An 18947-nucleotide genomic window follows, 5' to 3' on the forward strand; every position below is an offset into this window, starting at 1 on the left:
TTACACGATCACCGGTTATTCGAAAACATGTTTGAAAAGTTTCAAAAAAATTTGAGGCTAATTCAATATAGTTTTTAATTAATATAACCTCTCAATTAATTAAAATTTTAATTACCACAAATTAATTAATTGTTTTCAGTTGAAATAGTCAGTAATTATCAGGACGGTAAACTTTATGTACCATGTGGCAAAACATACTGTAAAAAAAAAATTTTTTTTTTCTGTTTATAGTCAGTAAAAACAAATCCTATCAAAAATCAAAAAAAAATTTCTGAAAGTTTAATTTCCTAAAAGAAATGATAAAGCATTGAATTTCTGTGTAAACAAATTTTAAAAATTCTAGGACACTCATTGGATGTTCAATTTCTATAAATGATCGTTTCTTTCATAAATTTGTATGAAAATTCCAAAATGTTGCGCAAAAGAAACGTCGGTTAAAAATAGCGTTTAAAAAACATGATCTAAATGAGAATCTTCATCCATCATTCCTCTTACCTGGAATGTTTCCACCATAGAATTCGGAAAAAAATTCTGGATATTTTAATTTTTCTAAAAGATTTCTTATAACGATATCGAAAGCAGTTTATTATTGAGTGAAATCACTTTTTCATGAACCTAGTTTTAGCATTTTAGAGCGAATATTTCAAAGAGATATCCAATTGTTCAATTTTCTGAAATGTACAATAACATTAACTTAAATTTTCTTTTTGTTGTTGCGAATTTTTTGATTCATTTAAATAAATGTGTGAAACTTTCAGGATGAACTAATATATTTTTTTTAAATTACGGGCATTAACGTCTATAATCTATATAAAAAATACAAAAAAATTTGATTAAATACGTAATTACAATAATTTCATCATGTACTTTAATCATCATTGTGACAAGAACAATGATACAAGAGAATATTGGAAGAACATTAAGTAGATATACGAAACAATTTAGTTTTTTTTTCAATCACTTCGTAGTGGTGTTTCATGCTTTAATTAGCAACATCTTTTTAAATACTGTTTTAAATTATATAATTTTACGCTTGATAGATTTTATTGGATTTTAATAGATTTTTTAACATTAAATATTCTAATGGATAAACATTTCTGATGAAATTATATGCATGGCGTGATTTTGATGATCATACAAGAGCCTTTTTGTATTTATTATTATCTGCATGTTACGTCAGATAAAATGTAATTAATAAATGCATCTTAACAAAGTTAGTAAATTAATTTGACTAAATTCAAGGTGATGTTTTACTTTTTGTTTCTGCAGTGTTTCATCACAAAGATTATATAATATAATTTGTAATTTTCTACCCAATATTTCTTTAGTGGTCGTTTTTTTTTTTCATTATCATGGAAAAATATATCAGAATTTATTTTCCCAAGAGACAAAGTCACCACACCTTTATCATTTTCTTTGATCCGCAGAAGAAAGACAATTACCATTTCACCATCGCCAAAGGGTTTATCCTAATGGCACGTTGTACGTCGAGAACATCCAATCAGACACTGATGGCGGTTCTTACAGTTGCGAAGTCTCATCTGGCCAGCAAGCTCCGATAACGGGCTCGTTCCGTATCGAAGTGAGAAGTAAGTATACGAATTATTTAATATAATGATCTGTTGTAACAATCCTTACTATTAAATAGTAAGTGCCTCCTAATCGAAAAAAAATGTAGTAATAGTAAATTAATGAAACCAGAGAGTAACAAATAATTGTTCTCTTTGCATCTTTCTCGGAGTAATTCTACTCCTTAAGATAATTTTTTTGGACGGTATTTGTTGTGATACCGTGACATGAACGTGTCGAAATGAAAATTATTTTTCATTAGATATAGCCGTTGAGAAATATCTATGGCACTGTGTTCTGCAGTTTAACTTCAATAAATGATTCTCTCCAAAGATATTTAAAAATCAGTAAATTAATTTATGGTTTGGCCGTGATCACGAGTATAATTGGTTGTTGTACCATAACAAATAGAAAATAACTTCCATACTAAAACAAAGAAATGTTTGTCACATACCCAAGACAGAGATAAGTGTAGGCTGCCCAACATGGGGGCGAACCTGTCTTAGGACTGATGTACCATTGATGATGATTGACCGAACTCCTGCTCAAGGCACCTGTGCTCTATAGTGGAATACGTATATCGCATTTTCAATTAATTTTTGAAACAAAGATTCCTCCTCTATGGGCAAGGTTTTCGGAATTTGACTTTGTATCACAGTGGGACAATTTTTGCGACGGCAATCAAGCCAAGGGAAAGTCTCTGGCACTGCGAAACTCCTAAAGGCTTTCTTTCGAGGATGAAGAATGAGACAGAACGTGGATAGGCCAAAAAAGAGCAAAATAGATGTTCGATTGATTCATTAAAGTAAATTAAAAACCCTTTAAGGAAAAATCTCTCACGATATATGTCACTCTTCTATGGTTCGCGCCCTATAAAAAAAAGTTTTGTTTTTCCTACAAAAGCGGATGTAAAGTGGTACTAATAGTATTTTTTTTAATTGAAATAATACATGAACATAGAAATTTAATTGATTAGAGTAGATTTTTCAATTAGATAAAATGATAAATTAAGGGTAAAATATAGAGTTTGCTTTGATTTTAATGTTATCTGTAGATCTAATCTTCCTTAGAAGTTGAACATTTTGTTACCCCTGTATTTCTACTATTAATTCCCTCAATTTGGTGTGATTTTATGGATCCTTGAACACGTAAAATTTCAGCAGCTCTGAAAAATGACACAGACAGTAAATCAACATTTTCCAGGTTAAAAATTTTTGCACTTTTATGGCTTTCTTTTATACTGAAATTACAATAAAATACTCTAAATGAATAAAATTTACTTTCTAAAATACTAAAAAAATTGGTTATTCTGTGGTTTTTTGTTTTATCATGTATTTGCCATGTAATGTATATTCGAATATACGGGACCATAGAGGGCTAATAATCAACCGTAAACTTCACTAAAATACTGAATAAATGAAATAAGTCATGGCTTCTTTAAAATGCTTCAAAAAATAATAATTTACTAACTTCACGCGTTTTGCATTTTTTTTCGAGAAAAACAATAATGGATCTCACATTTTATGGCAACATACTCTTCATATTTCAGTGCAAAAGTAAACTTGCACTATGTGACACAGTATCTGTATAGTTAATTATTATTTTATTCTCATATTCTTCTTCTCCATATTCAGCGAGTCCAAAAGTGTCACCATTTTCATTCCAAGACAACTTGCACGAAGGTATGAGAACAGCCGTGACGTGCATCGTGTCAGCGGGCGAGCCACCACTGTCTGTCAGGTGGCTAAAAGACGGCCGGTTACTGAGGACTGGTTCCTTGGACACCAAAATCATATCGACTGATGACGGGCTGGTGTCAACTCTGACTATTACGAAACTTTCTTACCGCCACAATGGAAATTACACGTGCCAGGCCAGTAATCTCGTCGCGACTGGATCGTACAGTGCTGAGCTTGTCGTGAAAGGTTTGAGAACTCATTATTTAAAATTTTCGATAAATATTGATTTTTTTCTTTATTATTATTATTCCTTGTCATACAAATTACTTTTTTTTATTTGTCTCTTTCAAAATTAGTTCCACCCCGCTGGGTGATAGAGCCACAGGATGCGTCAGCCACAGCAGGAAGACCAGCTGTGATCGACTGCCAAGCTGATGGAGTTCCTCAACCACACGTGCGGTGGAAAGCTTCTGCCGGTAAATGAAATTAGGAAAAACGAATTTATGTATATTCATGGGCTCGAAAATCACGGGAAATACCATGAAAAATAGCGATTCTTGAGATTTCACGATACCGTGAGAGAGAGGTTCATGAATATATACTTGCTTAAAAATATACAGGGTAAACGAGAAGTCCTGTTGCTGTTATTGCGGAGTACTGAGCACGAGACCCTTATCTTCTTCATCATTGCCTTTTCTATTAGGAAAAGCTTCAGTTCAACCATGGTAGATTGATTGACCTCTTAAAAATCCAACAAAGCCTGGAAACTTGCTTGTAAAACACATTTCAATATCAAAGTAACCAACTAAATAATCAACCATCAAGTAACGATTCAACTACTTTACATTTTTGGTCTAGTTTACACAAAATAATCATCTTTCCCGAGAAATTTTTCTATTTGGTTGATTTTTCAACAAAATTTGAATTTCACATACAGATGGCGCCGTGAAACGAAAAACTCGGCACAACATATAAAATTAACACAAACGGTGCATAATGTTTATGACAATTTGTGTTACCAAATTATCGCATTTCAATATGAGCGCTGTTTTTAGCTCCGGCTACATATGAACGGGTGAAAGGGTGCTCACGTAGAAATATGATTGTTTTATGTAACGCAAATTGTGTCATAAAGATTAATTTCCACTGTGTTGCATTTTATGTGTTATTAGCTGTTACACGCGACTTCACTCGCGTGGATTTTTGGAACAAAATTCTTCCTTAAGACCACTTTAAGGGTTTAATTAAAAAAAAAAAAATCCTTTTTCTTAGTGAGTCTCTACATGGTAAAATAAAAAAACTGACCAAATGTTTATATTTAAATTTATAGCTTTAAAGTTTTCCCACATACGAACTTTGAATCCCCCTTATGACCTCCTTAGGGGAGGGCGGAGTGTTGAAAAATCCTTTCTTAGAGAGTCTTTACATTATGAAATAAAACTACTGACAAGATTTCATTGTTATAGCTTCAGCGGTTTTGACTCGGCGATGATGAATGAATCACTCAGGACATGTTATTTTATATATAGAGGTGGTGAGTTTTTTGTTTTAAACAGCCACCTGTGAGTGAAATTCGAACTTTTTTTCTAATTTACCAAAAAAATAAACTCTATGTTAACTATACTATGTTAAACTACAAGAGTTTTAGTGTAAACAACACCTCCAAGTCCAATTGGTTGATATTTTATTAGTTTTTTAAAATGTTCATTGTGTATTAAATATGTTCATTTAAAAGCATCCTAGTTTAGATTTTACAAAAGTACTGATGTTCAAAAAATGAAACTAATAAAACTTGAGTTTTTAGTTCAGTATTTTCCTCGATGTTATGATGAGTTTTTCTTTGGAGTCAGAAATGTGGTGTCACTAGGGGATTAGAGAAGTTTCGAAACTGAAAATATTTATTTTCTTCAGAGTACATGAAAGCCATTAGCTGGAATAAAACCTTCATATAACGTCTAAATGATCATCATGGCTATCCTTCCTGAAATATTCTTTTCAATACGTAAAAGAAAAGTTATCGATCCTTTTTCGGAATCGACTAGAGAAAAGTATTTCTATTGCAACATGCTTATTTTCCGTTTTCATCTATTTTCTTACAAATTTATTCGAATGTAACAAGAGCGGCTCAAATGAATATGCATATATGTAGTTGGCCGAAATTACGAATAAATTTGCTGAAAATGGGACCCCTCGGTTTGAGTTCAACGAAGCACACACAATAGTGGATTCGAAGTAAATCACATACGATCTGAATTTCCATCGAATCCGTCCGCGTCTTTGTAGTCTTTGGAGGTCCGACGTTATATGTGCGAACGCCTTCATTGAAGGATTTAACGTTGCGTCACGACGCGAGAGGAAAGGAAATGACTTCTCGGAATAACAACGATTGTGTGCCCAATCGGTTGAAATTTCGTATGCACCACGTAGCAGAAAAGTACAGAGCAGGTTCAGTAATAAGGAAGGACTAGTCCCTTGAGTAATGAGAAGACGGAGCACATCTACTCATTCTGCATTGCAAATTTCACTCGTGGCGTCATCATCCCATTTAAAGCCCAACTCGCAAAAATAAAGAAGACTATTTTCCGTGATCCTAATACTTGATACGCCTATGACATTCACGGATAAAATTGGAGCGAAACGGGGGGAAAAAATAATTTATAGCTTATTATATTGTATTGAGAGATCAATTATTTGATATTGCAATCAAGTACAGCGCATTTTCATTAATTACATCAGTAGAATTTTGGAAAACTGCAGGATATTCCAAAAAAACTAATCGTACGGAAATATTTTATTTCTTGGATTTATGCCAGACATTGATTTGTTAATGGTGAATATTTTAAAAAAGTTCGTTCTTGAAGAAGAATTTAATGCACTAATCAGTTGAAGAATATTTATAATTCCATAATTAACCTTATAAGCGGCACAGAATAAATCACTAAATCACCCTTTTCAAAATGCCGTATCTTTTTAATGAAGTACGACTCTATTAATGATAATAATTCTTCCGATTTTCAGCTGATAAAAGGGTGGTTCCCAACTTCGAGGCGCGAATGCGAGCTGATCTCCCCGTTAAAAAGTCTCGCCGAAGAAAGCAACAGGCCTACAACAATACAATTATTCAATCGTTACACTTCACCCATAAATAGAAAAAATTTGATGGCAGATGGCAGCACACTACACATAACAAGCATTACACAGAAACAAACGTTATTTCAGGTTCACTACACATACACACACATTCCAACATGTACCAATTCGTTAGAAGTTCCGCAGAGGAATATGAACGAGGTGAATGTCTGGTTCAGTAGCTGATAAAAGGGGATTTAGTAAACTAAGGGGTATGGGAAAGTGTTAAATTCGGGGAAAAAATGGAACAAATATTGGGCTTCTCAATGATAAAATAAAGGGCTTTCAAGGAGGTGAACTGCTTCAATGCAGCTTAAGGAGTTTCACATTAGAATATTTCAAACAAGCAAGAATATATAGCGAGTACGTATTAAAATTTTGAGAGCAATGTATGGCTATTATAAACATACATTAATGGTCAAATTGACGAAAAATCAATGGAACTAATTTTCAAAAACCAAATTTTAAACTGATATTTGGAACTTTCTAAAATTGAGAACTAAAATTAACAAAAAGCTTGAAACTCGGACCGTGAATATAATTCGGAGCTAAAGTTTTGCACAAATTTCGAACTAGATTGGAACTTATTTGGAGCTAAAATTTTGAGCTATTCAAGAACTTATAAAGCTAAAATTTTAGGAACTAAAATTTGGAAAAGCAAAATTTTTAAACAGAATTGGAGCTAAAAAATTAGCTTGAAGCATGAATATAATTTGGAGATAAAATTTTCAACTATTTAAGAACTAAAATTTAGAAAATTAAAATTTTTTAGTAGATTTGTAGCTAAATTTTTTTATTAATTTCGCGCTATAGTTTGGAACTAACTTGGAACTAAAAAGTACAGCTAATAAATTCGGACTAGAATTGCAACTAATATGTTGGTAATTTCCATGATGTTGCAGCTATTTTGTGCGAATCAAAAATTTAAAAAGTTGAATATTATTTTATTCCTAGTTCATTGCATTCTTATATATATATATTGCATTCAACAACCTATATTATATTCTTTTCTTGCCTTTATACAAGGAGACCATTCCCCAGAAATCTTCAAAACAATAGTGAGTACGTCGAATCTGCATATCCTCGTGAATGGGTCACTGAATTTCAGAAACGTCGAGACAAGCGACGCTGGGCTGTACATGTGCGAAGCAAGTAACGGGATCGGAACAGTACTGAGCACCGTGGTTCGCCTGACAGTTCACAGTAAGTCCATCCAATAGTGAGCAATGTTACAGAATAAAAGAAAATCGAGAGTATGAATATTACCGTATATTTTAACGTGTATAGGGAACCCTCGTGTTTAAAAAAAACACGATTTATTGGGCTAAAATTTTGAGGAAAAGTTGAAAAGATGAGTCTATAACACTATTCATGTATAACAACCTTCCAATTTTTAGGATCCAATTTGTCAAAAAGGGGGTTCTTTACATACGTTAAAATACGGTAATTTCTTGTCAAGAAGAACGAAAATATGTGCAATTCGGAAAACTTCAATAGTAAATCAAAAATTTACTTCGTATAAAGTTGTACAATAGAACTTATTTCTGTTCGTAATCGGCTTAATTTTCCAATAGGTGCCCCGAAATTCGAATCGAAGCTGCTTTCTCTTAGGACAAGAAGAAGCGAAAAGACAACGATCGAATGTCGTGCTCTCGGGGATCAGCCGATGGCCATTTCTTGGAGAAAAAACGGAGTCGTCATCGATTTCTTCACAGAAACTCGGTGAATAAACTTATAGAAATCTTAATCCTTTCACATACAAGGTTGTGTCCCATATAGCGGTTTGAAAATTCATAGAAATTGAAGAAATTGGTATACAATCAAATTTCGCTGCAGCAATACTCGATAAAACGATAAATCCCGCTGTAGTGATGTGGTTGTTGTTTTTTTTCAAATCATGTTGGAATTGCCGAAGGTTTAATGTTAAACTCTTCCCGATACAACAATATCCTTTGCTACGTTAAATCCCTCTATAACGATATTTTCGAAGGGATTTCGAAACTGCTGCAACGGTGTGCTATAATGTTTTGCTCAAAATGACCTTAAGTTAATTTTTCAATTTCTCACCAGTTTTTGTGGTTTCGGGAGGTGTCTAATATCAGTATTTTGCGCTGCTTATCCTCCGAAAGTGTTTGTAAAATTTTTGTGAAGCTACTTTCTGTATTGTACACAAAAGTGTTGTGAAGAAAGCTACTTTACAGGGTGAAACAATTAACCGAGTTTCATCCATCAACCAATCAGAATTTTGCTGCGAATAAATACTTATAAATGTATCGTATGGTGGTGCTAACAACGATCAATCTGGAAGAGACACCTACAAATGCATAAATTTGGTGGTATCTGACGATAAAATGATACCTCTCAATATGATGTTGATGTTATGGAATGCAATTTCCGTATTGAGCACAGCGCCCTCATGCGGTAATGTGCACTACTTGTCAGTTGCTATTTGGCCGACGTTTGTATGTTTATGTTGTAATCCCGCTCTATTTTATTATATGTAGTAAATGTTTATGTTATATATAATGTGTGTCTATGGATTCTATCACCGAGGTTGAGAATAACGATAACATCTCTACAGCGATATTTTTTTCTTAGTCCGCAGGGTATAGTTATATCGCGGTTTCACTGCATTTCGATTTGCGAAAAAGTTATTCTCAAGAAGCAGGATTGATTTGGTAGAAAAAGAAATAGTTCAATTTTTTGTCGATAGAGAGTGCTGACGGCAGGAGTAATTTTGGACCCGAACCTTTCTTCAATCTCTTCGGCGTCTGAAACGTTCGTGAAGATTCAACCGGAGATTCGTGGCTGAGGTAAAACAAATCCCGCAATAGTGCTTCATCCATCAATGGCCAATATCACAATGGAAATCAAAAAGTATAGCCTGCATTTTATAGGACACCGATTTGCATATTTCAAGTGACTGGCTTTGGTGCTGAATGAATGAACGCCAAAACTTTGCCACTGGACTTATCCCGTTGCCGAAATCTCTATTCCAGCCCAGCTTCGTGGCAGAGTCTGGAACACTTTATTTTGTGTCAAAAAAAACAAAACTTCTGCATTATATTTTCCGCGGACAACTACTACTACTTCACCAAACACCAACTCTGGCCATATCGCTATATTGCAATTTACTGCCATGGGTTGGAAGTGAAGGTGCTGTCTATCGGCGGTCTCCTCGAGTTCGTTTGGGAAAATATCTTATCTATATCCTCCCTTGGGTTCGAACCCGGGACCCTGACAACAACCTTCACGATGGTAGACGAGCATCTTACCACCATGCCACTCGGGCACGGACAATTGAGTACTGTCACGATTAACAAATTTTGTAGTGATTACAGACGAGATGGGATTGGGAGTTGGAGAAACGTTTTGGGGTTTAGTTAAGATGAATGTACACATATTAGTATGGAGGTGTTTTAAAAGCAATTGAGGGCCGCCGCCCATGCCATCTCAACTGTTATCTTACACTTGCCATATTATATGCACAGGATACAAAAAGAAAAAGAAATGAGAATCTTATTGTGAAATAAAATACAGTATATATATATATATATCCAGGCCCGAGAGTCTGACCCTGCCGGAGCGAGTCATCTCGCTTAACACCTTATTCGTGAGCAAATGGATTTGATTTGGCTTTGGTGCTGCGACCTCTATCGACGAAATTCGGATTTTTTTTTTCTGGATTTCTGTATCAAAATATTACCCTTCGAAAAAATAACTTTCCGCAAACCGCGCATTCAAATATACCAATTCCTTCTTGTTATTATGAATTTTTGAACTATTTACGAATGTACGGGACGCCAAGTATATCACATTTCACTTCAAAAATGTCTAAAATTAGACTCAGGATACCATTTTGGACGGAAAAAAAAGAATATCTACAGAAGAGCTGGACAAATCCCCTGCTCCAGGCGTCATTAAGACTAATAATTTGGTATTGACGCATAGTATTTTCTTTGTGTAGTTACAAAATTGCAGTCTGAGCGCAGCACAAAATGTTTGGAATTTATAGCAGCATATCTACTAAAGTCGAATCCCGTTATAACGAACCCCAAGAGACCGGAGAAATCATTTCGCTATAAAGGAAGTCCGTGTTTATGCCTTTTTACTAGGTAAACGTACTTGGAGGATTAGGAAAGTATTCATTATATAAAACCAGAATTTCGCTATAACGGTATTCATTAAAACGGGCTTTGATTGTACTACTGAACCACACATGCACCTCGCCCATATTACTCCGCGGAACTTCTAACGAATTGGTACATGTTGGAATGTGTGTGTATGTGTAGCGAACCTGATGTGAAGTTTGTTTGTGTGCAGCGCTTCCATCGGCTATTAATATTTTTTAAGTATGAGTGGAGTGTAATGATTGAATAATGGGCATGTTTTTCCCTCTGTGGCGAGACTTTTTAACTGAGAAGTGGGGGGGGGGGGGGTTCGGCTCGCATTCGCGCCTCGAAGTTGGATTGCAGCATATCTGCCAACATGGAAGAGAAATTGCCCTGAAAAAGTCAAACGAGGCATTAGTTTGGACCCTTTTTCCTTCGGGTAAAGATTTTTTCCTGGCGCCTGAATTTTTGCACGATTTGTCCATTCCTGATCTACGGGAATTTCAGAATTTTTCAGAAGTAAAAATGCATAATGATACTAATAGTAAATTGATTTCTAAACCCATATGAGAGAACATAGGTGTATACATGGTATAATGTACGGTCGCAAGACAAACTTAAAAATATTTATGGCACAAGCCAAAAAAATATTTATATTGCTGTATAAGCAAAAGAAAAGTAAAAACATTTTTTCAGAATAGCAAAAACGGGAAAATGATTGGGTTGGCTGTGTCATATATCGACGAGGCCGCAAGTTTAAACGTGAATTTCACACCTCGTTAAGGGACATTACAGTCGGGTTGGTGCCCAAACTCGTCGGAAAACGTATTTATAACAATGAGGTATCGTTGGATTTCTCCTAAGAGGATCTATATCTATATGCACCTCCAACTGCGCTTCATAATTCCTGATATATTTTGTTATGACGCATGACGATCGTTTTGGCACCAAAACTGGAAGATCTATTCACATGTGCGCGGAATGATGCCGTTGGATTTTTTTCTTTCATGGTCTATCCACAAAAACACCTCTTTTACCTTCAGCGTACACTTTCTTACATGCAAAGAGTGTAAAACGTGACCAATTTTTGTGACTCGAATCTCAACTTTTCGACTTGGCAGAAATATGTTTTCCACGACAAATAGCCAGGATACTTGAGAAAATATCGTGAGAGGTGGGATAATCTCGCAAAGTTACGCAAAATCAGCAAAGCAGTATACTTTGAACATACCATGTGAACGGATTCCATACTTTCAATCAACGATATTCAACTTTTAGGAGAACGCGGGCCGCTGTGAGCTCATTGATTTGAAAATGTTTCACGGGCCACTTAATTAAGTAATTCGTAAATGAGGCCGCATTACTTAGTGCTAAAGAAAGCAACAGGCCTACAACGATACAATTATTCAATCATCACACTTCACAATTCGAAAAAGTAATGACAGATGACAGTCCACTACACTTAACAAACATAGCACAGATACAATTCTTCACGTTCGGCTCACAACAGGTACACGCACATTCCAACATATACCAATTCATTAGAAGTTCTGCAGGGGAATATGGACGAGATGCATGTGTGATTTAATAGTAGGTTACTTAATGATCTGTGAATGTTCAACGGGACAAAAAGTGATCTGGAACTGCACCGTGGGACACTTGAATGCTCTAGAACTGATTCCGGGTCGCTTGAGTGGATCTGTATTTATGCCACGATTCACTCAAACGATCCCTAAATGTACCGCAGGCCACTTAAGTGATGTGGAATTGCACCACGGGTCACTTAAGTGAACTGTAAATGTGGCGCATATCACTTGAGTGATCTGGGAATCATGGCACCCACATTCTTGATCAGGACCCCTAGGATGAAATCTTTAGCGGCCTCCCCCCCCCCCCGAAACCAGACTTTTCACGGGTCCTTCTATAGTGAATTTATATCATGAAAAAGAAAAAATAATAGTTTTTGTCCCGCACCCCAGGGCTGAAGCCCTGTCAGCCCCACTCTTGATGAGGCCATGCTGGGAATATCTGTATGTCACGGTCCAATCAACTGATGTGAAATTGCACCGCGGGTCACTTAAATGATCTGGAAATGCACCGCGATCTGCTTGAGTGATCTGTAAATGTGCAGCGGACCACTTGAGTGATCCAGGAACATGTCACGGGCTACTGGCATGATGTGAAACTGCAATAAGCGCATCTGTTGCATTCGCTCAAACGTAACCAATGGTGTTATTGGTTGCATTTTTAAAGTTTCGTGAAAGAACTTTTATCAAACTTTTATAAAAAGCCTTAATCCCTTTTTTTTAATCCCAGCCTTAGATATCTTTTTTTACAAAATTATGTTTGACATCTTAGGCTGACACACGAGATGACTCCGAGGGCCACATTTGGCTCCGCGGGATTTGCGGTGGACCACTATGCTTCGTATCAAACGACTCTTGTGCAGTTCTGAGAACTTGGTGGCGTGCAATTATACCATCTTTCTAAAAAGCATTTGCATGCATCACAATAATATCGTACGATTGCGTTAACCCGGTGTCTTTTTTGCAATACGAAATCCATCGCGCGCTTTAATTTCGAATATTTGTGTCGAATGATTTTTTTTCAATAACTAATTCTAAAATCTCGTTAGTGAAATTAAATATTCAAATTCACTTTGAAATTAAATTTTGAAGCAATAGTTCGTGTTAATGAAAAAAGAAGTAGAAAAATTCAATTTAGTAACAGATTTTACCGTGATTATATTTGCTGAGTAAATAATTCGAACATAATATTGATTTTTAATCAGTAGATGTTCATAAAATCAGGGCACTGTTTGGAAACGACGCTTTAGACGAGTTAAGAGCTTTTGTTTAAACATACTGAAGTGTACGAGATTCCAGGTTTTCCGGTAAACAAAAAAAAAAATTTTGTTATATATAATATATTAAAATCAATGTGTTTTTTTAAATAATGTTTAAAAATTATTAACATTTGTTTAGAAATTCGCATTTCAACTTCTTTTCGCATTTCGGTTAGCTTTTATCGTAAGAAAATGAATGTTTTTAAAAGAAAAATGAATCAGCTTTCACAGATGTCTCAACGAATACTTTTTGAATTAAATTTTAAATTTGTGAATTTATTTTCCCCCGTGTTTTTACGTTTAAAGGTAAAAAAATTCAATTCACGTCATTAACGATTGTTTCTTCCTTACTTGAAAATTAATTCTGCATTCGCCTCCTTTGTCTTCAACATACATATGAATTTCATTAGTGTATTCTTATTCATTATTAATTTAAATTTTCGTTTTTGTGAGGCTTCTCGTCAAAATTTTTGTTTTGTTTTGAAAAATTGCGCTCTTTGTTTGTATTTTACCGCCTGTTACATTTCTTTTTGTTTACTCCTTTCATTAAAACTCAATATCTAATTAATTTCGCATAAGTTTTACATTTGCTGTTTGTTTTCCCCGTTGTCGTTTTCAAGTACAATTTAGTTTGCTTGTTTAGGGAGAATCTGCGAAAATGTTTCGGTATATACTGTATTTGTTGTAACAAAATGGAGTTTTATGTGCTGAAATAAAGTTTCAAATTGCAAATGCAAACATAGATATACAAACTAATTATGTAAATTGAATAAATGCACAATGATCCGATGTACTACCTAAGCTTAAATATACAGGTGATCGAATAAACATATGTACGGATAAATGCAAATTCTCGAATTAAATTAATGGTATGGATCTAAGAACATTCAAAAATAACGAGAAATAACTTTGGGAATGCTCTGAAAATGCAAAGTGAAAACTCTAGATTTTAGATTTAAAAATACTTTTTTTTGGAAGGAGCCCCATTGGTTTCTTAAATAAGAACAATCGAAATGTATTCTTCAATGTTGGATCGAGAAAAATTGTTTAATTCAACTAATAATTACGACATAACATTTTAATATTCAATTAAAATGTTTATCCACAAACCTTTGATTGAATGTATTTTCTCGCAATGGTAAGCTAAAATGGCTCATCAACAATACTGGGCTGAAATTGATCAACAATGCTCAGCTCAAATAGCTTATCGAGCATACGGGTTAAAATTTATCAACAAAGCTTTTGTAAAATGGTTTCTCGGTAATTGTTTGTTAAAATGTTTTGTTGAATATTTTAAACAAAATGTTCAACAAAACGTGTCCTCTCAAAATATTCTAGTTAAAATGGCTTATCTGCAATATCTAGCTAACATTACTTGCCAAAAATGCTAACAAAATTGTTTCGCACAATGCTTAACTAAAAATTTGGAATCAACAATGACAAGCTAAAATATGCAATTATAAAACACCAATGGTAAGCTGAATTTATAAAAAAATGATAAGTTGAACTCCAACAATGATAAACTGAATTAGTTAATCAACAATGAAAAGCGGAATTAATTAATTAACAATGAAAGCCTGGATTAATTAATCAATAATGGTAAGTTGAAATTTGCAATCAACAACAATGAGCTAAAATTTCCACTAAAAATTATAAGCTAAAGTTTACCATTGTGGATCATAAGCTAAAATTTTCAATAATTATAAAACAACAAAAAAGCAATGCCTGTTCATATTTTATAGATTTATTTTTTTTATTTTAAACATAAAAGTGCCACAGTTATTATCTATTATTAGCTGATAATTGTATTTTGAAATAAATTAATTTATCTATCTAATAGTTAATTATCAATGTTGTAATTAGAGGTCTTTTAACGGGTTCAAAGCTTCAGTTGAGATGCCATTGCATGACCAGTTCTGATTAAAAATTGACGAGTTTTCTTTTCAATCGAAATTACTACTCAACTATGCTTAAAAATTGAAAAGTGTGTTTCACGCAATACCTAACTAAAATTTCATCTTAACAATATTCAGTTATCATTTTATAAGGGTGCGAGCCTTATTAATTAATTAATTATTATATTATTAATAATTATTATTAATAATTTATAATAATTATTAATTAATTATTATATTTCTATAAAAAAACCTTTTTGAGAGGGGTATTTATCACGATTAATTAATAATATTTATTTTATTTGAATTTTATATCAAAATCAGGTATTCACAAACAGTAGAAGAATTCGAAGGTGGTAAAACCACGAAACTCATCGTGAAAAAGGCTGAGAAGAAAGACACTGCTCTGTTCACTTGTGTCGCTATAAACGATTATGGCGAGGACAGCATCAACATCGAATTAACCGTGCAAGGTACCAATTAAAAAAAAATTTTAACTATAATCTTTCTTACTTTTTATTTATATTCACGACAATAAAGTGGATTCGTAAATTTTTTAGAAAAATTTTAGGGGTGATAGTACCCATATATCAAGACGAACAATATCCAGAATAGAACCAATGGTGTCACTTCACTTTTGTTTTTTTTTTTTACACAAATTTGACAAGTACTAGGAGAGGGTGCGCCAGTCTTTCAATTCGTTGATGTGAATTGTACAACGATACCTTTAAGGCCAAAACACACTATACTGACGTGATTATCGTGTCACAATGATAAGCTGAATTTATTAATCAACAGTAATAAGCTGAGTTAATTAATCAACAATAATGAGCCAAATTTATTAATCAACAATAATGAGCTAAATTTATTAATTAGCAATGATAAGCTGAACCCCAACAATTCGAATTTTAAAAAAAAAACCATTGATAACCTGATTATCACGTCTCTGACATTATGTGAAATCATGACGTCAGTATAGTGTAGTATGTTTCAGCCTTCAGATGTCACTGTGAGCATCTCCTTCAAGTCTTGCACTTTGAGTAAGTTCCACAATCAAGTGTGCCGTTGCTGATCTCAGTGTGTGTGTCCACTGTTGAAACTTCGACGGGAACAATTTACGCTTTTCTGATACTCTGTGCGGATCGCGACCATAGGCTCCATTCTGATAATTGTTCGTCTTGATGGGTACAATCACCCCTTCAATTTTCACAAAAACTTGAAAATTTTATATCTTTAATCGCATCATACTTAAAAAAATTATTTATTTGCTTATATTTTCTTTGTAGACATTCCGGAAGCTCCACAGAATTTAGAAATTCATGAAGTATCGAGTAGAAGCGTTCGATTGACATGGAATCGACCCTTCGATGGAAATTCGCCGGTACTCAGCTATACAGTTGCATGGCGTCTTATCGACGGTAAGAATCTCTCACTGTCTTCTAATATAAATGTTAAAAACACCAAACTTACTCATCATCATACTTTCAATCATCTATTTTGTGTATTTCGGAATAAACGACACAAAAAGTTGTCAACAGAAGACTTTATAGCATACATGCTCAACTCGTGACTCTCGGTGTCATTTTCCGAAAGTAAACTAAATTTATCGTTCGCACTTACGTTGTTCCTTCTTCTATAGGATGGTGATTAAACAGTGGTTATATATTCTACACCAGGGGTTCTTCACCTATGGGTCGCGATCCAAACTTGGATCGCAGGGGCTTCCGAGATGGATCGTATAAACCGAATTAAAACCGAGTATTCTTGAGCTATGGGTCAGGACGGAAATTTTGTTCGTAATGTCTTTCCAAAATGAATCGTACAAATTTACTTTCAGTCAGAGATTCTTGAGCTATGGGTCACGATCCAAACTTGATTCGCAATGGCTTTCGAAATGCGTAAAATTGGTAAAAACCCTCTTAAAAAAATTAATTCTGGAGCTGTGGGTCATGACGAAAATTTTATTTCGAAATGGGTCTACAAATAGACTTACAGCCAGGGATTCCTGAGTTTTGAGTCCACCACCACCAGAACAACCGTGACCCCCCGCTTTGCCCCCCTAGGGGATATAAGCTACTTCTCCAAACACCAACTCTGGCCGTATTGTTATATTGAAATTCACTGCCATTAATGAGATGGGTTGGAAATGAAGGCGCTGTCTATCGGTGGTTGCCTCAAGCTCGTTAGGAAAAATATCTTACCTATATCTCCCTCGGGTTCGAATTCCAGCAACCTCCACGGTGGTAGATGCAGCATACGGGGGGATATAAGCTGGTCCGTCTCAGGAGACGTAGTCCACGGTGGAAAAATACAACGACATCCAAGAGCAGTAAACTGCCCGCACCAGGCCAGACCACAAGCCAACCAACAGTAGGACCCCTCCCCACTTATTGTACATAAAATGAGGTATCAAGTACATAGATATGGGGGAACATGGGCACATAGAGGCATAACTCTAGATCAAAGATTCCTAAACGTTTTGTTACATTGCCCACTTCTTCAGAATATTAATTTAATCATCGCCTCCCCTCCCCAACTCAAGCCAATCCATAGGATACAATGTTATATCTTCTATCACCCTTTGGACCTTTCTATCGCTCCCAGGGGGCGATATTGCCCACTTTGGAAAACATTGCTCTAGATAGATTCCTTATCAGTAATTTCTTTCACAGAAAACTACAATTTTTGATTTTTAACTATAAATCTCTTGCCGATAAGTTCTGTCATTTATGGAAGGAAGCTCACTTTACTACAAAGCTGTAATTTATACTGTTTGGGGCGGGGGGAGGGAAAGACAACAGTCTCAATATGGGTTAGTTTTACTACAAATCCTCCAAATAATCTAGTGAATAATCCAAAATATTCTTCAAGTTCCCACTACTGTGATGAACAGTGGCCGTTTATGAGAAAAAAGTATTTGTTTGATTCTTATAAGCGGAGATCTGATTCTTATAACCGATTATTTTCTTATGTTAAAACAGTGTTTCGATTTTGTTCTGACGATTTGATTCTTATAAGCGATTTATTCTTATAACCAGTGATTCTTATAAGACGTGGCTACTGTCCATATTATCATCAATTACATTTTCAGGCACAGATGCGGACCCAGAATCCGTCCCAATCAAAGTTCCCGGTAGCGAAAGGAGCTTAAAGGTTCGCAACCTGAGGCCGAACAAGCGATACCTGTTCCGGGTCAAATGCGAAAACGCACTGGGTGAGAGCCAGTACAGCGCCGAAGCGGCCGCCACTACACTCGACGAACGTAGGTAACCGGAAATTTGTTGCTAATGAACTGTAATTATATATATTGTATTAGTAGGTAATCATATTTTCCATAGGCGTCGATTTTCCGCTCAAGAGTAAAATCCTCATTCCTCCAGGTAATGAGAAAATTGTTACAGAAAGATTTTCGCTACCCCTCATCGTAGTTATATCATTAAATCAATACAAAAATCTTGCAATATCCTAAAGATTCGAGTACAGTAAAACCTCTCCTAACACATTTCTCATCCTCACTCCTGTGGAATAGGGCTTTCATGTTCACTCCCCATTAACGGACACTCTCGATAGCTGGCAGTAAAATCAGGCACTCTCTAATTTAATTAATTTTTTATCATAAACCGAGAGTTTACCATATTCAAAGAAAATTATGAATAATCCTAATCTCGTTTTGGTAAATACGATAAATCGCCAATTAAATACTAAGTTAACTGAGCAT

The 18947-nt window shown here is 34.8% G+C and overlaps 1 protein-coding gene across 2 annotated transcripts in view; it reads left to right on the forward strand.

Annotated features, from left to right (window-relative positions):
- LOC149090035 (cell adhesion molecule Dscam1-like) overlaps positions 1–18947 on the forward strand; it is a 105228-nt gene that overhangs the window by 62213 nt on the left and 24068 nt on the right. The window contains exons 8-15 of one of the 2 annotated variants that reach the window (XM_089232013.1): positions 1428–1589; positions 3204–3494; positions 3605–3724; positions 7404–7580; positions 7952–8099; positions 15554–15702; positions 16516–16647; positions 18321–18491. In XM_089232013.1, coding sequence (XP_089088139.1) covers positions 1428–1589; positions 3204–3494; positions 3605–3724; positions 7404–7580; positions 7952–8099; positions 15554–15702; positions 16516–16647; positions 18321–18491 — 1350 coding nt within the window. The remainder of the gene's footprint in view (positions 1–1427; positions 1590–3203; positions 3495–3604; positions 3725–7403; positions 7581–7951; positions 8100–15553; positions 15703–16515; positions 16648–18320; positions 18492–18947) is intronic. The other variant, XM_089232015.1, reaches the window with a different exon arrangement.

The sequence above is a fragment of the Pholcus phalangioides genome, unplaced genomic scaffold (genome assembly GCF_987345545.1).
Source record: "Pholcus phalangioides strain wild (caught in Gottingen) unplaced genomic scaffold, Ppha-v1.0 ptg000001l_1, whole genome shotgun sequence".
Classification (NCBI taxonomy): Eukaryota; Metazoa; Arthropoda; class Arachnida; order Araneae; family Pholcidae; genus Pholcus; species Pholcus phalangioides.